Source organism: Gopherus evgoodei, chromosome 7, assembly GCF_007399415.2.
Source record: "Gopherus evgoodei ecotype Sinaloan lineage chromosome 7, rGopEvg1_v1.p, whole genome shotgun sequence".
Classification (NCBI taxonomy): domain Eukaryota; kingdom Metazoa; phylum Chordata; order Testudines; family Testudinidae; genus Gopherus; species Gopherus evgoodei.
In genome coordinates this window covers 43,767,991-43,789,916 of record NC_044328.1, presented here as the reverse complement: position 1 = coordinate 43,789,916, position 21,926 = coordinate 43,767,991, and the positions used below count along the sequence as shown (strand labels likewise).

Sequence of the window (21,926 nt, the reverse complement as noted above, 5' to 3'; positions counted from 1 at the left end):
GTTAAAACCCATTTCATTCAAAAGGGTGGAAACTCTTGGGAGAAAAGCTCTCTTTTGAAAGATACAACGTTCCTTCTTTTGCAGTCAGTCCTGTGGTGAGTGCTCCAGTACAAACTGACATGACAAGATGAGATACTCCTGTTATTTCTAAAGGAGAAAGCAGGGAAAAGCCACCTTTAAAATAAACTATCAGGGTTTCCTTGTCTATCAAAAAGAATACACAAAGAATTTCCCTTTTGCAGGTTACCTTTAAAAGAGAGACCAATAGATACAGGACAGAAGAGTGAGGCTAAAAACAGGTAGTAAAAGGAGAGAGAGTTAAGCGGGAGAAAGAAAAAGCAAAGAAAGATTAGGGAATTATTTGAGAAAAGTAAAATAGAAGAATGAAAGGAGTGGAAGAGTGTGTTTGAGAGAGAAGAAGAGTGCACAAAGGAATGAGGCCTGCTTCAACTCCTCCCCCTCCCCCAGCTGCTGATCCCAAATCGGCTCCCAGAGTAACCTAAAGGCTGGCATTCAGTCAATAGCAGCTAGCCATCAGACTGTACCATTCAAACTTTCTGCAGGGGAAGGTAAACACTGATCAAAGAATTACAATTTAATCCAATATCCCTTCCCTAAAGGGACTACATCCAAACCTCAAACACATACACAATCCTAACAAATGACCGAACGAGTTTGTTGATTCTAAAGTGCAGGAGCTCTGAAGGTTTGGCTGGTTCATTTAAGTTGTTTTGGCTTTGTCTGTTCCTGCTATTCCCATCCTAGCTGCCATCTCTCCCCCCATCCTACCTTACCCCCCCCTTCCCCTCCCCCAAGAAGTAAGGGACTGGAAGAAACAGAGAGCTATGGAAGGGCATGCAGCAACAGGGAAAAGACAGGAGAAGGTAGACACCCTGTGCATCTTGAGTATTAGTCAGAGAGGTACAAAGCCAGGGGACCGGCTGCAGCCTCATGGGATTGTCCTGAAAAGATAACATCAGCTGTAGGAGCACACAAAGGGGGAAATGATCAATCAGTGATCTGCGCTAACTCTGAAGAGCTATCCTGCAGCCTGTGTTATGCAGCATTTCTTGACAGCTTCTACGGGAAAGGTCAGTGCTCTCAGGTCCTTCTAATCTGGACAGCCTATCCCCTCTTCCCACCTTTCAAGTTTGATTGTACAAAGATCTGGAGAAAAGCAAAAGGCTTTAAAGCCGCCAGGGCATGAGGGTGTGAGATGGTCTAGAATGCTGCTAAAATAAGGTGGTCAGTGTCAAAGCTGATCATTCACGATCACTGTCTCTATCTGTTTGCTGGGGTATCCCAACAATGGAGGAGGAAAACAGCTCTGTGAACGTATCACTTACTGATCTGCAGGTAGGGTTTTGGGGCAGTGGTCTGAGTCTGAGGAGATTAGTCAAAAGGAAACATATTTTAAGTGATTATTCTGCACTTTGATTAGGTACTAAGATACTGAGTTTTCTGAAACTTTGTGTTTATTAGTACAAAACTGAGCCACTGAATTTTAGATCCTTCCCCAACAGGTGAAAGTTTTTTTTGGGCAGGTTTTTTTTTTTTGCATATTAAGCAGAGCCGGGAACACATTCCTAGCATTCACCAATTTCAAGATACAATGAGAAGGAAAGAGAAAAGCCCCTTTTCATCAGCGCTGTATCACAAGTGCACAAGCCACTGAAAACGACTTTCGCTCAGCAAATTATCAGAAAAGGTGATGAGAACTTGTGATAAGTACTGCAAAAATGCCCAGACCCACTCCAGACCTGCTATTTGGTGAGATCGAGGAGAGGAACTTTTTGTTCCATTTCTTATTATGTTCCAAAACTATGACTTTTTCACTTTTGTTGTGAACACTTTACAACCTTCATCTGTGTGCTATAATCACTTCATACTATATTTAATCAGATGGGGCAATGTTTTGCATGGTTACTGGCAGTAAGGTGACCAGATGTCCCGATTTTGGGGTCTTTTTCTTATATAGGCTCCTATTACCCGCTACTCCCATCCCGATTTTTTAAACTTGCTGTCTTGCAGACTGATTGTTCTTCAACAGGCCTTTTATTAATGCTGCTGGATTTCACTAGCTAATTGTGCTTGCGGTGGGAGCAATCACAGAATGGCAATTTTGATATGCAGGCAGGGCTTGGGGGAAACGAAGTGGCTAGCATGTTTAAAAATACTGCTGGGAAAATGCTTTGTTAACATATTTACAGAATAACGTATCCAATTAATTTCATGAGATTTAATAAATAAATTAAATTCTAAATTATTTGCCACCTCTAGTTGTGTATGTGGCTGAATTGAATCCCACTTTCATTTCAAATGGATACATGCCAATTTTATATATATCAGGCACAATTTGCTCAGCAGTAGTATAAAACTAATTTCAAATTGCTAGCTGCAGCACTGACCTGAATCTGTCTGTTACCCAGAGCAGCCATTTCCCCTGCACTGAACAGTGAACTGATGAAGGCCTTTGACTTTATGTGGTAGCAAAGTGTCCCGCTTAGTATGTGGTATATGGGGGAGGTTCTCCTTTCTGCTCTGAAAGCCATTAACAAGGGAAGCCCTTCACTCTAGTGGGTACCACACAGCAGATCCCAGCACTAGTTCGGTTTGAAGTCCAGGCTCTGGCAACACCATCTCAGAGAGAGAGAGAGAGAGAAAGGCATGCAACTGGGGAAGGGATGAGAGAGTTGTCAGGTACAAGCAATTAGGGGTGGAAAGGATGAGATATGGAAAGGATCTGCAGAAAGAGAGCAGGAATTTTTCTTCTCAGACCTGAGAGTCTGCTTTAGCTTACCTGTGGATTAGGATGAGCATTCAGCAGGCTTTTGTGGGAGAAGGGAAATCAATACACTGTCTCAGGAAAACAACAGTGGACATTAAATTGGGAGTGGACATTAAAGTGGACGAAAATGGACATAATGGCAATACAGACTGTGCACAAAGTTGTCTGATTTATCAGAGAGATTCCACTCTTCAGTTCAGAGCTCGGAGGCCAAATGCACTCAGTTACAGCAGTGTAAATTTGGAGTAGCTCCATTCAACTCAGTGCAGTGGCAAGGACGCTGGTTGTAACCAAGAGCAGAATATGGCCTACGGCTGCTAGCACAAGTGACTTGTGTTTGCAAATCCCTTAGTGTATTCTCAGCCTGAGGTACTGGATATCAGCCGTGCAGCGCTCTATATTGTCAAGCGCAAGAATTCAAAGCTCTTGAAACAGGTCTCCACAAATGAAATTGGCTTAAAATCTAACACATTTTGGTTTCTTTTTCTTTGCTTTCTGGTTTTTGAACCTCTGTGCTGTACATGGGTTCATGTTTTCAAGCTTGGCTCTGCAACCGTGAAGACTAGGAATTTTCTTTGTTTTTCTTCCTTTTTTTTTTGGAAAGCTGAGATTCTCATGTAATGACTTGAATCCAGGGACTGGGTCCTTAAGAAAAAGTACCAAATATTGCAAGATTTGCAACAGAATCACAACAGCTGGCAAAAATAATCTCTAGTAGTGTTCATGTGAGCCAGAATCCTGTGAATCATGCTGAGAATACCCGTCTGGAAATCAAAATGATTCCCAACTGACTCAGTCAGTGGAAGAAGGAAATGACTCAAAACCTCCCTCACTCCCCTGGATGGCTGGAAATGGAATTGCCACTGAGGCCATGTGAAAAGAGTGTTTGGGTCACTCTCTGGTGAACACTGACAATAATCCTGGTGGTATCCCTAGGGGGCCCTCAGCCCCTTCTCCAATGGAGTTGTGGTAGCACTGCAGTGATGCCAGGGTGAGGGGTGTGAAGTCTGGAAAGTTTGCATTTTTTTTTAAACATGAAAAATCTTTCCACTGAAGGTAGGCAGCTGGAAACCTTCAGAAATACATCTGAACTTTGTGAAGATGATTTCTGACCCTTCACTTTGCCACGTGTTAAATGAAATAATCTGATCTTGTGTAGGTAATTTAGTTCATGTGGTTTTCTTGAAGCTCTCCAGGTGAAGTTTGAGCTGCTTTGGCAACTACAGGAAATATGGTGGCTTTTCCCTACATGTATTGAGGGAAGTTTCTCCATCTAAAGAATTGTGAATAAACCTCTTTCATGAGAACCACTGCCAGAAGGTGCGGGAAGGGCAGAGGCTGAAACAAAAGCAAACTCATATATTACCAACCTGAAAAAAGGCTTCTACTGGTGGGGGGAAAGGACCTTCTCAGAGCTGACATGACATTTAGTAACATAAATGGGCCTAAGAAGTGATCCAGGGGAATGAGATTCTGATACAGTGTCACAGGGGGACTGAATTATAGCTGTGTACATTTAATCTTAAGTCTAGTCACTCACCATATGTTCTTCATCATACTAAATAGATACCGTCAGCCACAAGTATTTTTAGGGACTGGTTGGTTAAGTCACTATTAATGCTGGAATATAATGTGATTGCTTAATGATTGACAGAGAGTGCATGTATGTAAAATGCTGTTGTCTTTTTATTATAATTAATAGATATCCCTTAAAGCTTTATAGACAATTTAAAAAATGGTGGGTTTTTATATTTTCATGTATTTAAAAATGTTATGATTGCATATTGTGCCATTCTAGTACCTAGAGTATTTGCATAGCAAACATTTTGCAGTAGTGATTTAATCTCTGTAGAAATATGCAGCAGAATATTTTTCTAACTCTCAGTGTTAGTGGGGTCAGGATACAGTGCAGTTCACCTGCAGAATGGATTTTCTATTGGATGTAGGGATTAAGCTAAAAGCAAGCATGACTTAGCACACTCACCTTTTCCTGCTTCTCTCACAGAAATAGGGAGTTAGACTGAGTTGTATAGCTCCTCTACAGCCATCTTGATAACTGTCCACCATGACTGTTGCAACAGCATAAGCCTCAAGCTTCTATAGAAACAGCCATTTAAATGTTAGCTTCGTATATAAATCATCAAGGATATATGTGGGAAATCTCGTATATCGTTCTGTGCACGTTGCTTGATTCAGTTTTCGTTTGGATAAATTCATTATATAGTTAAGTCCCTCCACTGATTTTTACACCTGGGAGTTGCCTCTTTAACAATGGCTACCAGCAATTCCACTGAAAACCACCAACTGCAGGCTAACTCTTATCTGTGCGTCAGATGTTGGCCTAGCTATGGTTGCTCTGGCAATGCAAAGCAACAATAATACTGGCTTGTGAAGGATTCCACTAGCATGGGGGATTCCTGAGTGATACCGAGCTGTTGTAGCTGCTCTTGAGCTAACTCCTTTACTGGCCCTCAGTGTAGGAGGCATGGCCGGGGAAATATTTTTATAAGCTGGCTAAGGTGTAAAAATTTTGAAAGAAACTAAGTCATTAGCATGATATGAAAAACAGGGTTCTAAAGACAGAGAGAAAAAGATAGTCTTGTGGCTAAGGCATTGAATGGGATCAGGAGATCTAGGTACAATTCGTTGCTCTGCCACAGATTTCCTGTATGACCTTGGACAAGCCACAGACTCTCTCTGTCCCTCAGTTCCCCATCTGTAAAATGGGGATAACAATACTTCCTTTGTCTGTCTTGCTTACTATAGGCCGGGGGCAGCATTGCCTATTATTAAGTGTGCCAGGCATTTTGCATAAGTCGCTGTCCCTGTTTTCACTTATTTATAACTTTGTCAAACTTCAACCATTTCGGCTGACATTTTCCATGCTGGATGTCTGCCTCAGACTGAATTTGTTAGGAAAATTTCAGCCAAAATGGGTCAGCCATTTCTGGGAATGAGGCTATGGAAAAATACTTTGTTTTGCTCATGTTAAATTCTTGAGACCTTTTCTCTGAAAAACTCTAGCTCCCCTTTGGAGCAAGGACTTGAAATTTCGCAAGAGATGGCCTTTCTGTCAGAGATTGTGCCTTTGCCATCCCCATGAAAATCTGCCTCAATTTGGCCATGTTATAAGCCTTTCAAAAAATATCACAGTAATATCTATGAAACCCATTGGCAAAAGGAGTCCCATCTCCGTCTTCTGCTCGTCCACATATAGGATGACAACCTACTATTGCTATCAATTACTTCAAGTCCATGTGGTTGATTCCATCCCTGATGACAATGCATGTGGGTGTCATTTTGATGCAACATGATGGAATTTCTGTTTTTTCAGTTTGCGTTTTTTTTAAAAACAAGGCCATTATCCATAAAAACTACATTAAAATAACATTACTAAGTTTGCAAAGTCTAGCACTCAAAACCAAGAAAATGCCAGAATTAAGGTTGCCTGTGCAAGTGAGAGTCTTAAATGACATGATTACAAACTATTTTTTCCACTGCAACCCTGCCCCATTCAGTGCACAGGCTAGACAGTCGTCACTTGATGAACTGCTGATTCAAGATTTTGTTTTCTCCTCCTTATTCACTATGTGGCCCCATGTATTATTTACTGTGTTGGGGCTTCTCAGGTGTACTGTAATAAATATAAACCAATTAATAATAATTTAAAAATGTTTACCAGCCCTTATATTTCTTGAAAATCCAAGCAGCTCAGTGATGAAAAGAAATACATCTGAATGTTAAAATGAGTGTTTGAGACTGAGTTCACATAGCTGCATGGTTGTACTAAATGCCTTTAGAATGGTCTTGGTAGCAACATTTTCTGGAGTTTCACTGAAAAAAATCCAAATTTTTTCCCCAATCCCCCAGTTATAGTTGGTGAAAAATTCTGATAAATCGAAAATGTTTTAAAATGTTTTGATGGAAATGTTTCGACCAGCTCTAGTATTCCCTTCCTTACACTTTATTGCTGAGCTTTACATAATGGAGCACCATTGGAATAGCAGCACTAGAGATGTGACATGCTAATTACCCGGGGCAATGGGGGAGGGGTGCATTTTGCTTCACATACCAGTATGTGGCTACATATTCCTTTGAACAGATATTCCTGTTGGGGGCTCTGTTTTATATCTTGTATTTTAGTTCAGTGCACAGAAACTGTATTTAATAGATCTAAATACCACAATAGGGTATTTTTTGTTGCTTGTCCCTGCTGGTGTATTGGAACAAATGGTTCCATAACCTCATGTCACAGGCTTGCATTTCTAGAGAGTCCAAACTCTGGACTGTCAGCCAGGGTAATTCAATTTCTTAAAAATAAAAAGCCAGGTGCTTGTTAGAAGGTGTCCGATTACAAGTGGAATGCAAAGAGGTGCACTTTGCCCATATGATGATGGGCCTCATGGAAACTTCCCCTACTCTCACTTTTACTGGGGCCAGTGGAAGCTTCCTGCATCATGTTTTTAGGTTCATTTTAGTATTGGTGAAAGGTGCTGGGCTGGTAACCTGGCAAACTGAAGTCTTCTCTTTAACCAAGGAACACGTATAAGACATGAATCTCACACACTGGCCCACTGATGTGCCTCAGCCCAGTTCTGGAGGAACCATCCTCTAAGGATAAGAAGGTCATTCCATCTCTAATCCCAAGTAGTCGTTGTCCACCTTGCTGATGGTACCCACATCACAGCTAACTGACACCAGTCATGAGCGTGGTTTTGGTGATGTGCGCATCTCTGTGGACTGAGGCCATCAGTCAATTTTACAACAGCTAGGGAACAGCTTCTAGATGGTAGCTTCTTACAGCTGGTATGGGTACTTCCACCTTTTCATGTTCTCTGTATGTATAAATATCTTCTTATTGTATGTTCCATTCTGTGCATCCAATGAAGTGGGCTGTAGCCCACGAAAGCTTATGCTCAAATAAATTTATTAGTCTCTAAGGTGCCACAAGTACTCCTGTTCTTTTTGCTGATACAGACTAACATGGCTGCTACTCTGAAACCTGACCATCTTATTTCTGTTAATCTTCTGCATTGCAGGAAAGATGAACACAGAGGATGTTGGGAATGAGACCTCTCCAACACCTAGTATCCCTGGATTTCTTGTAACCACCACCAAGTTGGTCCCACTAAGTCCTGTGCCCCCAGGGGAGAAGCCAGACCCTTTGCCTATTATCATTTCACTCATCTGCATCTTTGTCCTCCTGGCTACCTGTCTCATATTCATCACTCTCTGCAAACCAGCAGCACTCGACCAGGCCTGCTATGGGCCACACGAGTGCATGCCCTACCACCCAGAGGATGCCAGTGAACCGCAGTTAAGGTTCTGGAAGCGACTGGGCTCCCTAAGGCGTTCTATAAACAGCTTCAGGCGGACCCAGCCTGTCTCCCAGTGCCATCGGACCTGCTCACGGATGCCACCAGCCACCCAGGATTGGGACTTCATGGAGTCCACTAAAATGTAACAGCTGTTTCTCCACTATTCTGCTGCAAAAACCAACTCACCTCATTGCACAAACACCCCATTCACTGCTGTCAATGAGATCTCAAATCGTCCAATACCACTCTGTGGAGCACAGAGTCAGGACAGAGACCTTGGGAGAGTAGAGTGGCAGCGATTCCCGTACCTACGGAAATCTCTAAAGGAGTCCCACAGCCCACAATGTGAGAGCATGAAGTTTGTAAAGACCGGCTGATGGAACCAGATTACACCAATGTGGTACTGTTTCTTGGGGCCCTACAATCTGGAACTAACCAGCAATGAGTGACATAAGACCAGCAACATCTGCTAGGGAAACCATTTGACAGAAGGCGCCACTAATTCTAAAGCTCCTTGGAAAGTGTCTCCGTGGGGCTAAGGTGTCTATTTCTCCAAGTTTTGGTAGTTTGAAGTTTTCCTCCATCTCTTTTACTATGAAGACCAAGGGGTGCCCACACTGATATTAAAATAGCTGCCCTCTCTTCACAGACAAAAGCATTAGGGTATGTCTACACATAACCCACAACAGTGGCACTGCTGCACCTCTGCAGCTGCATTCCTATAGGTTCAGTGAAGACACTACCTAGAACAACAAGAGGGGCTCTCCCACTAGCGTAAGTACTATGCCTCCCAGAGTGGCAGTAGGTAGGTCGACGGGAGAATTCTCCCATTGACCCAATGCTGTCTAGGGTCAGGGGGTACATCGGTTTAACTGTCACTCAGGGGTATGGATTTTTCACACCCCTGAGCAACATAGTTATACCAACCTAATTTCCTAGTGTAGACTAGGCCTTAGCCATTACAGTTCTTAGTTCATGGAGAATAGAAGCTTTCATAGGTTTTGCCAAAGTTAGATAAAAACCCCAAACGCACCTGTAGGACCATGTACTTCTTCATACGTAAAACAGCTCTCTACGTCAGGTGTGGCACCGTGGCTAAGTGGCTATGTTCAGTTCACTATATATACCCTGAGCCAGTATAGATGAAGGGAAGCAGACCCAGTGCAAGGCACTGTATTGAATTCGCAAGGAGGTGATGGGAGGAAGTGCCTTGCAGGTGTTGTGTTCAGACCAGATCTCCCTTCAAACATTCAGCAATGGCTGATTCAGGAGTGGCACTTGGGCTGCTACCATTTTAAAGTTTGTTCTCTGGGACAAACAGGTCATGGCCTGATGCTGAGCCACAATGTCACATACCCCCACTCCCACCAATGCCACTCTGCAATGCTGTGATACATCACTGCCACCTTGGGTAACAACATAACATGCTGACATTGTGTCAGTCTGGATGTTTTCAAGGAAACAATAATGTGCCTCAATCCTCACTTGCAACATGTGTGCCATTTTAAAAAAAGGACATGCAAGCTGGGCTCCAAAGGGTGCTGTTTGATCTCCCTTTGCGGTGGATGGCCCCTGGGCTTTGTGAGGGAGAAGACAAAGAGAGGAAAAAACTAGTGGGGACACTGGATCCCTCTCTAGATCACAGAGAATAGGGAGCTTATTAACCCCCCTCCCCCCCAAATACACCAAATTAAAACATTTTCTTGAGGGCTCACTTATTTGCACCATCTGCTTTAAGCACTAGCCTTTAATACTAGTAAGAAAAGTGAAATAAATGCTATTCTAAGCATTCCTGCTGGAGGCCTTGAGAATGTCTAACACTGGGGTCTGTGGGATCTTTTGTCTTTTAACCACTAACAATGCCCCTTTCTGGGAAATACTGAGAAATGGAGCTTGAGAATGGATTGAAGAGAATGTGAAATTGTGTTACTTCAGTTTTAATATGTGTTTTGAATATTGCAACTAAAATATTCAGGGTTCCTGTTTCCTGGTCTGAAAGGGACAGGTCCAAAAGACACCCATGGGAAGATTTCACAGATAGCTCAGAAGGTGCTGCTCAGAAGGTGCTGCTTGGCTTCTTTTGAAGAACATTGGGTAAGTCATGTAACATCTGTAACAAATGACTTGGGCAAGACAGCAACAATCTCACTGGCTAACAAACACTGCATCTAAGATGAGTGACCCAGAGTAAAGCTATTACAGAAATGTATTCTCTGAATTGACATGTATTCCTTTTAAGCAGATGTATTCCTTTAAGTTTTTTTATTGTATTTTACATTTTCATGCCTTTATAAGCGTATTCTTTTAGCCGGTTTATTCTGGAACTGGGGCCTCATTATAATTCTGTAATGATTTGGAGTTTGTGCATGGAAAATGTCTTCTCTCAGCTGGCCTATTCCTAAGCAGGTGTGTGCTAAATAAGCTCGACTGCATTCACTCTCTGTACATCATGTAAGGTCTATGTACTCATCTCAGTGATAAAATCCGTAGGTTGTTATATGTTTCTATATAATCATGGACTCCACAAATCTCTACTGAAAAAAACACTTCAATAAATAAGCAGCAGGATCAGATAAACATGCTTGTGAATGCATTAAAAGGGCCTTTGGAGGGTTTCAACCACTGGCAAGTTGGCTGGGCAAGGATGAGTCCCTCATTTCTGCTGCGAAGGACATATGACTGGCACGGTAATCTGCCTTCCTGTTTACAAAGAGGTTCTCTAAAAATAGTATCTTAGGGCCAGGTTTTCCAAAAAACTCCACACCTAACTGCTCCCAGTTAGCTACTTAAATAAAGTGGCCATTTTTCAAGTGCCCAATGCCTAGCAATGGAGCAGTGCTCTTTCCAGCTAGCATCTTGAGAACAATGAGAACTGCTCGGTTCCCATTTAGCTCTAATGGGTTCATGAGACACAATTTAAAACACAGGGAAATATTAAGGGAAAGGAAAATGCATCTTCCTTAACTTACTCAGCTATAAACATTTATTTTAAAGTAAACCCACAAAATTATTTGTTTCCTGGATTTGTTTATATCATCACTCTGACATTTAAACCCAGTTTAATGTATTTCATTTCCCTTTGTTTTGTTTCAGGGAAAACAAGCTTTCCTGGAAGGTCATTAAGGCCTGTTTTATAGGCAAATTCTCTGGGGTTATCACCTTCTTTTCTTTCCAGACTTTCATGTGCATTTCATTTCAGGGAATATTCTAGAAAACATCATACTGTCTTCTGTAGGAAAGCCGTGATACCAGGTTCAGTTTTGTTTCTTAGTTATTATTGCGTTCCTCCACAATATGTTATTATCCAAAAGACAGGCAATCAGAACAGTTTCTGCATAAACACAGGGCAATTGTCAAGCATGTATGTTCCTTCTGTTTAAAAACATCTTTTGATTTGCAAACATATTTTTGTTTCAAATTCATCAAAAGGGGAAGTTTGATTAGGAAAAACAAAATAAAACACACTTTGAAAGTAAAGCATGATCAGTTTATGCTCATCCAGAGCAAATTCAGCAAATGAATTAAATCAAGGTTAAATTAAGAGATTGTGCAGACTACCTGACTTCCCATAGGGGGTCTGAACAGCATCACTACATTACCCCGAAGGAGAAAGTTAATGCTGTGGCTGCTTCTCCAGAAGGGAGAGGGCTGGTTACAAAGATGGGGGGAAAGTCCTTTGCAACCACCAAGGTTCCTTTGTGCTTCCAGAGTGGCACAAAAGAAGCCTGTAGTCTGGCCTACGTGGGAAACTGAGGATTCCCCTTGTGTGGATGAATGCTCAGCCCTGCAAAACTTGCACAGTGAGCTTTATACCACCTGCTCCTCACTTCCTGGTACAGAGGGTGTGGCTAGTGCAGCAAGGGCAGAGATGGAGAACAATGTACTTCAGCAATCCTGGGCCAGCAGAACAGTTCCCAGTCCCTGGAAGTTAGAGGCTGCTCTAACTTCACCAGGGCTGGTTTGTCCCCTAGCCAACCCTAAGATCAGGAGAGGTGGAAAGAAAATGCATTATGAGAGAGCTTCGTGGGTCTTGAGTGCAGCATTATAATTCTGGGCCTTTGCCTGGTAGTGGGAGGTCGAAGAGGAGGGTGCAGGTGTATGTGAACACACACTCGAGAGAGGGACATTTCCACCCTTACCCATAAGAACCTGGGAGTTACAGGTGTCCAAGTACAGACTGCTCACCAGCCCCCATAACTAAGAGTGTTGTCATTATTCCTTCAAGGCAATCAGACATGCTTTGCAATCTCTTCCCTTTTTGTCTGTGGGGAGTAAAGGCTGGAGTCATCCATTTTTTACTGATAATATCTTTTAAAAGTTTGCTTCTGGATGTGGAGCTGAATTGACAGCCTGGAGAGCAGGGTCCCATATGAATTCAGAGATCAGGCACAACACGGGCAGCAACAGAGCCCGGTACTTCTTTCTACACTGCCCTGGCAATGTGACTGGACCCTGATCTAGAGGAATCAGCTCTAGGGTAAAAGAGCAACTTAATCTCCAGGCCTGTTCAATCCTTGGATTCTCCACCTATGTATTTAGATGTATATGCACAGAATAAAAAGGGAACCTACTGTTATGCTTTGAGCACACTGGCATAATTTAAGAACTACCCATATCAGAAATAACACTGCAGCATAGCTAAGGCACAGCAAAGCCAGTCAGCATAACCCAGAACCAGGCACATAAAAAGCTAAAATTCAGACAACCAAGAGCACCATTTGTGGTGATTTTTTTTCCGGTAGGGTCATATGTCCAGTAGGAACTACTCAGACAGAACTTCTTTCACAAATGGCACCCTTGATAAGGGCCATCAGATGATAGTGAGTTTCAGTTACTACCAACCTGGATGGGATTCAACTCGTGACCAACAGGTGAAAGGCTCCACTATTTTTTCCCCAGCAAATCACTTTGCCAGCTCCTTCTCCCTCCACGTGACAGGGACAAAGCCCTGTCACCTCACTGCCCCTTTTCCAGCACTAAGATGCATTCAAGGCATAAGAAGGCCTCACAGAACATACTGCAAAGACTCATTGGGGCCCACTCCAGAAAACATTTGGATTTGAAGTGAGGTTGGAAACCCTCAGAGACTGAGTGAATACATGCATTCATTCCCAACTCATTCAGGCATTCAGCTCTACTGATGGCTAGTTCCAAAGGGGAAACAAAAATAAAAATGAGACTCCAAACTCCTCCCTCTCTTTCTCTCTCTCTGAAGACTTCTATATCCTCTCAGCTTCTTAGCTCACTGGGAGGAGAGAAAAGACACTGCAGCCTCAGCCAGTGTCACAATGAAAGCGGCTCTGTTCTGGGGTACTAGCTGCCTGCTATTGAGGCCTGTCTCCTTTCCCTCCTCACCATGGAAAATGTTACTTTACCCAAGCAGGCTGGAAACTTGCAGAGTGCAGCTCTGCTGCTGCTGTATCCTTAGCCACATATACCAGCTGGGCGGGAAAGAGAAGAGAAGCCAAAGAAAGAGAAAGGAAGAGGCTTTCACAAGCAGAGTTTTTTTCTCAAGAAGTGGGGCGAAGCAGTTTCCTGTTTTTTCTCTTCCCGGGTTCCCTCCCATTCCATGTCTCTGCCCAGCATCCAAAAAATGAATGACTTCACTTGCCCAGCTTCCTCTCTCCCAACCTCTTTCTGGTGTTTTTAGTCCACCAAAGGAGAGGAAGGACTGGCTAGTGAGAGCACAGTATGGAATAATCCTAGACTAGCAGGGAGATGGATCATAGCCAGAGGTGGAAAGACCTGTTAAGTTCTATACATCTGTGTCTTTCCAGTTAACAGTCTGAACGTCGCAAGAGGGAAAGGAGGTGAGATTCCCTTTCACATAGTAACACTCTTCCTTTGGAGCCTGGGGAACAGGAGGGATACATGCCTGAACTATGCTGCTGGAGTCTGGGATGTTCTCAGGTACACTGGCCTCATAACTGCTCTGGAGGAAGATGGGCCGATTGTCGTTGACATCTAGTACAGTGATGTGCACAGTGGCTGTCCCAGTCCGCCTGTTCCCTGTGGGGCCATTGTCTGTGAAGAACAGAAAACACAAGGGGGTCCATCTCACAGACACGAAGCACATAGTTCTCTTGTCAGGTGTCGACTATTTGTGGAGGATTACATTTCTACAAGATGAAAAGCCCTTTCCTCTTCTTACGCCAAGAGGTGAGCCATAAAGGAGGAAGCTCCAATTCTGCCACACCTTCCACAGGGAAACAGACTATGGCATCATAAAAAAATGAACACACACCTATTTTCTACATGGAGTGACCAATTAATCACCCATTGAATAGAAACTGTGAAAAGTAAGAGGCCAACTCTCTTTTCTTCTTCACCTTCTCTGCAATTTCAAAATCCATGCAATTATTTTTCCTTTTTAAGGCAAATGTTCTTTTTTAATTAACCAAAAGAAAAAATAGGAAAACAGTATCAGATGCCCAGCTCTGATGCAGCAGCATAAATCAATATGCATGACAATGCAGGAAACAAAAAGATGGCATGAAAATGAGTTTGGTTTCAAGACTCCAAGGGTTACCATGAGCAATGAGAAATAAGAATTTAACATGCTTTAAAAAACATACCTTAACACTTATCAGTTTTAAATACAGCATACTGGGGGCCAGGAGACAACATGGAAAGACGGACACCCTGATAACTGCCTGAGGATCAGTGCTTATCCTTTGTTATTTCAGAAATGGTCACTAAATATCCAGCTGACTTGTATTATCAAGTGCCAATGTAACCCTACATGGGGTTCTTTGGAGATGGGAGGAGATAGAGGAGTTCCCTCTGCTTCTGTAGCTAGAAGAGGACCAAAATCCATACGAGGGAGATAATATTATCCACAGCTGCAAACACTGGGAACGGCTGGTCTCCTAATATTGTTCCGCCCCCTATATCATCTGCTTTTCATGTGCATTCCAACAGTTTTGTGGTCTATAGAAAATTCCTACCTTGTGATTGATCTCCCCTTCCAAAGAATGCCAAGGCTCCTATAAACTAACACAGCACTGTAAGCCCTTGGTGATCATGGCCAGAAAATAGTTGGCACTGAGTCCCTTTGATCATGCCAGCTGGCTCCACAGTGTCAACTGGCAGTAAGCGAACCAGGTTTTGGCCCGGCACTTCCAGATTGATTTTGTTGCACCATAACTCCATAGTGAATATTTTCATTACAGCAGGATACACAGTAACAAGAGATTGAACTGTTTCCTTACCTGAGGGAGGGCTTTTTTCCCCTCAGATCACAGTTGAGCAGTACAGGGAAAGCCCTGGACTGAATGAACACAAATAAGGAATCCCTCTGCCACCCAGTAAAGGCAGGTCCCTCCACACTGGGGCTGAGATATATTAACAGAAGTGGGATATGAATCATTACTATTAAAACACATCTACTGACATTGATTTACATGGTGCTGGCAGACAGTTCTCTCTCTCTCTCCAATACACCCCAAAGAAGACTTGTATATAACCTAAATTGTTTGCTTAAATAACAGAAACAAAAACTGAGGGAAATCCTTACCTATGGCCTCCAGAACTAGGGTATATGATGCCATAGTTTCTCTGTCGAGATTCACTACTGTTCTGACCACACCATCTCTGAAGCCAACACCGAACTTACCATCCTGATTTCCACCTGCAGAAAGGCAAATGAAAATGTTTCAAAGACAGAGCGAGAAAACAGACACAAGTTAAAAAGTGACTGGAAACCTAACCTAATATTATTGGGAAAACACCACAGTAAAACCAATGAGTGCTTTCTAGTTATGGCTCCAACTAATGGATGACAACATAATTATTACACTGTTTGGCTCTTGAAAGCTGTTGAGAAGACATGTTTTTAAAATCATTATTGCACAACATTGTCTTGTACCTGTTCTGCCAGATCACAAGAAGAAAGCTGTCTCCAGGATACTGGATAAGGTAACGCAACCAAATTATGTCAACTGTATGAAACATAGCACGTTTCCCACAACCCTCATGGCTGCCCAAGGTAATGCAATTAGTTCAATCCCTCACTACTCAGCGCAACACATTGCTACCCAAGTAACAAACCAAATGTCACAATGCTATGGATTAATCAGTGCCAAACCACCACAGCATGACCTGATCTGTGACTCAGTCAGATATACCAGAACAACTCCATATCTGCACTCTTTGGAAGAGGATGGGAGTGTCTTATATGGTAAAGAATGAACAGGCCAGTAACTGCTAAAGTAAATGGCTCCCTTTTCCCCATCCCTCCAACTGCTGGCCGAGGGCCTTTATTAGACAGGTTACAGCTCAGCACAGGTTATAGGGAATGCTGTGCTAAGTTAAAAAAGTCCAAATGGACACTTTCGGCTTCTGAAAATAAGTGGGTCATTTCATACAGTTTTCATAGTGTCCACGGGGAAACACATATGTATTTTTTTCTTGCTGGACCATAAGGGCTGTGGGACAAAACACAGTGCAGCTATAGTAAGAAGAGTGATCATAATGTGATGTTACTGGCAGGGCCGTCCTTAGGATTTATGGTGCCCTAGGCGGGATTATTAAACTGGTGCCCCTGTGCCTGTCTTGCTCTTAGCAACACAAACATAAGTTTACACTACTGGAAAACTTGCCACATGCATTACTAAAAAATTATGTTATTAAAACCAGTTTAATTAAGCACATTGTAATGCTGATGGACTAGCACTAAAGAAGTAGCACTATAGAAAAAATTCTGATTTGACAGAATGATGCAAATAATATAATTTTTAAATTTATCAACATTTTATTGGAAATTTCTATGCAGAGGTATTGAAACAAGGATTTGGTTTTAATTAAAAACAATCTTTCTGGCTTTTTTGGCTGCAAAATCAGTAGTAATGTCATCGCATGACAAAGATAAAGTGAAAGAAAGCAAGACCAATCAAGTGTTCCTGACTCCTTGTAGAGCAGAGATTGTTTTTAATGAGCTTTAGTTTTGAGAAATTCCGTTCTCCTGATGCTCCTATTACAGGAATTGTCAGTAGAATATGAGTGGCAATGTACACATTAGGATATATGTCAACAAGTTTGCTAGTATGAGTAAACTGTACAACGTCCATCATCGATTTTGCATGTGGCAACATTGATGACAGTGTACTCAATTCCTCATACAGTTCAAGTCCATTTAAAATAAAAATGATCGCTGTGCTTCAGGAGGCTCTCCAGATCAGGGGTCCCCAACGTGATGCTCGTGGGTGCCATGGCGCCCGCAGGGGCCTCTCAGTGCACCCACGTACTGGCTGGCGGACGAGCATCCGCCAAAAAACCACCGAAATTCGGCGACGATGCCTCTGGATGACACCGGTTGTCACTGATAAGCATCATCATCCAGAGGCGTCGCCGCTGAAATGCCACTGAATTTCAGCAGCATTTCGGCGGATGCTCATCCACCGCCACAGTGGGGACCACTGCTCTAGGTTCTTGCACTTTGTCATTAGTTGCTCTTGTTTTCCTATTTCATTGAATTTAGTCCTGCTCAGCCCACTACCAACTGAGTGAATGGAACCTCAGGCCGACAGCAGGTTGAGTGGCTCAGCCAGGGTTTCAGCCACCGGCCTGCTCAGCCCACTGCCAGCCTGGGGTTCCTTGGGGGTCCCCAGGCCAGCAGTGGATGCTGAGTGGGGCCGGTGGCCAGGACCCGGGTGGCAATGGGGCAGTAGCCGGAACCCCAGAGCAGTGGCAGGCTGAGCTGCTCAGCCCACTGCCTCATGCCATCAAAAATCAGCTCGTGTGCCACCTTTGGCACATGTGCTGTAGGTTGCTGACCCCTGTTCTATACATTAATAAGGAGAGGAGCATATTACAGTTGTTGGAGGGCTCTATTTAGCAGTAACAGGGCTATAGGAAAGTCAGTCAACGTTTTTTGTTTCTCTGATGAAAACTGGCCCACTCCCTTCCCCATACCAAACTTGTGACAAATAATTGTCAACAACTTAATTTTCTGATTTTGGCTAAGATATTGATTAAAAAAAATATTGAAATTGAATTCAGGATTGTTAGCAAGCATTTTTGGCAAACAAATTTGTTAAATGACAATCTAAATGGTAATGCAGTACTGATTTCATGCTTGGCTCACCCCCCAGCCTGTTGGTCCAACAGCTGCAATAGAGGAGATTTGTGGTCCTGCAGTTTTCCACCTAATCCACCTCTTGGGGTGCAGAGTGGCAGCAGCAGCAGCAGCAAACCCTCAGGTCTGATCACATGCCAATAGATGCCACTGCCAGCCCAATGGACCATGGTGAAGTTAGCACAGCATCTGATCTCAGGGACGGGGCACCCATGGAGCCACAGTAGCTCATCCTGCCCTGTGCAGCTCCCCCCGGATGAGATGGCTCACTGCCAGCCTGGGGGAGAGATGTGCTCCCCAGCTAGGGTGACCAGATCCAGATGTCCTGATTTTATAGGGCCAGTCCCGATATTTGGGGCTCTGTCTTATATAGGTACCAATTACCCGTACCTAGGGTGACCAGACAGCAAATGTGAAAAATCGGGACGGGGGTGGGGGTGAATAGAGCCTATATAAGAAAAAGACCCAAAAATCAGGACTGTCCCTATAAAATCAGGACATCTGGTGACCCTACAGGTGAGTTCCTTCCCAAACCCCTTCCCAGAGATCCCAGCAGCCAATCCCTTCCCTCAGACTGTGCTGCATTTGGCGCTCTCTAGGACCCAGCAGCTCTGCTCTTACATGCTCTACAGCTTCCCATCTGTCCAGGCTCCCGGCAGAGCGGTGCCCCCAGACCTAGTGGTGCCCTAGGCGGCTGCCTGTTCTGCCTATGGCTAAGGATGGCCCTGGTTACTGGTTTCTCTGTGTTTCCCTCTTCATGTCCAAGCCACATGTGCTCACTTTGCAAGTCAAAGTACTGGAAGGGATTATTTTTTTTTAATTGCAGGTGCAGGAAACTCAGCTTGGGATGTGAAGACCAAGTTTTGGGGTTTATTTTTGCCCTTTTTCTTCACTTTCAGTATTAGAAATTCTGCAACTAGAATTCAACTGACTATTTTGGTGATGGTGCACAAGGCAGATTAGAATCCAGTTTGCTCTCCCATCACTCTGTTGGCTCTGCAGTATTAACAGAAATAAAAGCATGTTTGTTTCAGTAACGGGAGCAGATTTGACCTGGAAGGAGGATATAGTATTTTGTATAAGAAGGTGCTATTTTTACAGACATGCTTCCAACCATAAATGCACTTCAAATGAATTGTGCCTTATGATTTAGTCACATATCTCATGGCTACAGTAAGCCAATCCTTTTGCTTTTATGATGCTGAGAGGGAAGATGTGGCAGAAGGAGAACTGAAAAGAGTTCTGGTTCTGATTTCAATCAAAACCATATGAATGAGAATCAGAACGTATAAGAAGAATGCAGAGAAGTAATGCAGGTACAGCACTTCTTTCCCGGCTAAAGGACGAGACTACTCAATAGCTAAAGCTAATATAAAGTTAAACAAATTTGGGGCATCATCATCATTTCTGTACAGAAGAGGGCGATAATGCACAACATTTGGAACCTCTGGAGAAAGCTTTTTGGAAGCGTGAACAACAAACTTTTTGTCTTGTATATCAAAACGACACAGCAAACTCTTCAGAGAGCACCATCTCCAACACCTACAAACACCATAACAACACTGCCATCGAATAGACAAGCGCCACTTCTGCAAACCAAAACATCCTTCTCCATCTCTCCCATACAGAACACATCAGCATATTCACACTCCCTCTAGCTAATCTGTCCCCATGCCATTGCCAGCATTCCCACTACTCCATGGGGGTGGAGCCATCTTAATAAGTAGTAGTCTCAAATGTCTATTTCCCCATCCCTGGGTGTCACTGGAAGTTGTGGCCAGCCGCAGCTCATAGCTCCCCTCCAGAGGGTTTGGTCTACTCAGTGCCAGGAATAGTTGGAGTTATGACAGGAGTATTCCAGAAAAACGGGAGTGGAAAGGGACCTGAATCTAACAGCTATATCAACTGTGCCCTATGAGATAGCAGGCGGCACATTTTCATGTCATCTTCCATGCCTGCCTGAATACAGCTCCCTTGGCAATGCTTCACCTGACCTTCCAAAGGAGACCAACAATTCCTGCTTCAAGCCCTCATGCTCATGTTGTGCAGACACATACAGCTGATTACGCTTTCAGGTTGATGAAGCATAGATAATTCTTAGCCTCAAACAGTTTTTCAGTCATTTGCAAAGCATCATAGGAAAATGTAAGCAAATCAGCCTTGCAAAGCAACAGCAGGATGAAAAGCCCCTTTGGCTGTCTGATTTGCATATGTCTTACCCACAGTGCTTTGCATCATGACTCTGGAACAGGTCTAAGGATGGATTGATGTTCTCCACTGCATAGAGATTAATGGCACAGTCAAGATATATCAGAGATAAGAAGGCATAGGAATATTTGGTACCAGTGATGAAGTAACTGAGCTCAGCATTCAGACCCACATCAGCGTCAGTGCAGTTCAGACGGATCACTTTGAAGTCCCGGCGTATGTTCTCAGGTAGGGAGATGTTGTGGACAGCTGGGAAGAATGTGGGGTTCTCGTCATTCACATCCAGAACTGTAACAGACAGCAGAGGGTCAAGTATGCCCCTTGCCTATGCATCCAGTCTAGTCTGCTGTTCTTAAAAGGCCACTGCCAACTATCAAGCTTTCAAACAGATCCCTTCACTAGTGACTGTTCTGAACTTTCAATTTTTACATTTCCTTTATTGTTATTTATTATTTGTACTGAAGGGTTGCCTAGAGGCGCCACTCAGGATCAGAGCCCCATTATGTTAGGTGTTGTACAAACACAGAATGAAAATACCATTCCTGCCCTGAAAGGCATACAAGAGTTTACAGTACAAGTAGATACTCAATCAGCACAGGACAGGAGATGTTCTGAGGGACAGACATACAGAGACAGTTCCCATTGCTTCCCAGGGGAGGAGGGAAGAGAATCTGGAGCCTACAGGTAGATGGCCTAGCCATCTCCTGGTGCATGGCAGAGAGGGTGCTAGGGCTATAGGTGCAGACAAAGACCCTTCCACACACTAGACTGAAGGAATTCTGGGGTTATTTCTTTTCTCATTTCTTAATTATGTTTATCATAGACTCTAGCGACCACAATGTAATTAAATTTAACATCCCTGTAGGGAGAAAAATGCCGAAGAAACCCACCACCATAGCATTTAACTTTGAAAAGGGGAGCCACACAAAAATGAGGCGGCTAGTTAAATGAAAATTAGAAGGAAGAGTCACAAGGGTGAAATGCCTGCAAGCTACATGCAGATTATTTAAAAACAAGCAAAAATACACCAAACTGTAAGAGGACCAAAAAATTAAAAACTGCCACTGTGGCTAAACAGGAGTGTGAAACAGGCAATTAGAGGTAAAAGGGCATCCTTTAAAAACTGGAAGTGAAGTACTGGTAAGGAAAATAGAAAGGAGCATAAACTCTGGCAAGTCAAGAGTAAAAGTGTAATAAGGCAGGCCAAGAAAGAATTTGAAGAGCAACTATCTAAGGACAACAACAACAACAAACAGCAAGTTTTATTTTTAAATACATTAGCAGCAAGAAGGCTGCTGAACAGTCAGTGGGGCCACTGGATGCTCGAGGTGCTAAGAGAGCACTCAGAGAAGACAAGGTAGTTGAAGAGAAGCTAAACTAATTCTTTGCATTGGTCTTCATTGCAGAGGATATAGGGGAGATTCCCACAGGTGAGCCATTCTTTTTAGGTGACAAATCTGAGGAATTGTTCCATACTGAGGTGTCAACAGAGGTGCTTTTGGAATAAACTGATAAATTAAACAGTAATAAGTCACCA

The 21,926-nt window shown here is 43.2% G+C and overlaps 2 protein-coding genes across 4 annotated transcripts in view; one reads left to right on the top strand and one right to left on the bottom strand.

Moving 5' to 3' along the window:
* Window positions 1-21,926, bottom strand: part of CDH23 (cadherin related 23) — a 536,798-nt gene that overhangs the window by 136,237 nt on the left and 378,635 nt on the right. Inside the window, exons 25-27 of the mRNA XM_030571362.1 lie at window positions 20,525-20,677; window positions 15,623-15,736; window positions 13,982-14,130 (exon numbers count right to left, since the gene is read on the bottom strand). Coding sequence (XP_030427222.1) covers window positions 13,982-14,130; window positions 15,623-15,736; window positions 20,525-20,677 — 416 coding nt within the window. The remainder of the gene's footprint in view (window positions 1-13,981; window positions 14,131-15,622; window positions 15,737-20,524; window positions 20,678-21,926) is intronic.
* C7H10orf105 (chromosome 7 C10orf105 homolog) lies at window positions 550-11,532 on the top strand. 3 transcript variants are annotated; one of them, XM_030571366.1, is made up of 2 exons: window positions 550-569; window positions 7,828-11,532. In XM_030571366.1, the coding sequence occupies exon 2, from the start codon at window positions 7,833-7,835 to the stop codon at window positions 8,250-8,252; it is 420 nt and encodes a 139-aa protein (XP_030427226.1). In that variant the 5' UTR covers window positions 550-569; window positions 7,828-7,832; the 3' UTR covers window positions 8,253-11,532. The 3 variants fall into 3 exon arrangements, with proteins under 3 accessions (XP_030427226.1, XP_030427225.1, XP_030427224.1); XM_030571365.1 differs by lacking the exon at window positions 550-569 and adding an exon at window positions 774-1,091; XM_030571364.1 differs by lacking the exon at window positions 550-569 and adding an exon at window positions 1,701-1,770.

Coding starts and splice junctions, on each gene's coding strand:
- C7H10orf105 (XM_030571364.1), top strand. CDS start 1,740: ATGCCCAGACCCACTCCAGACCTGCTATTTG. Junction 1,771..7,827: donor CACTCCAGACCTGCTATTTG/GTGAGATCGAGG, acceptor TCTGCATTGCAG/GAAAGATGAACACAGAGGAT.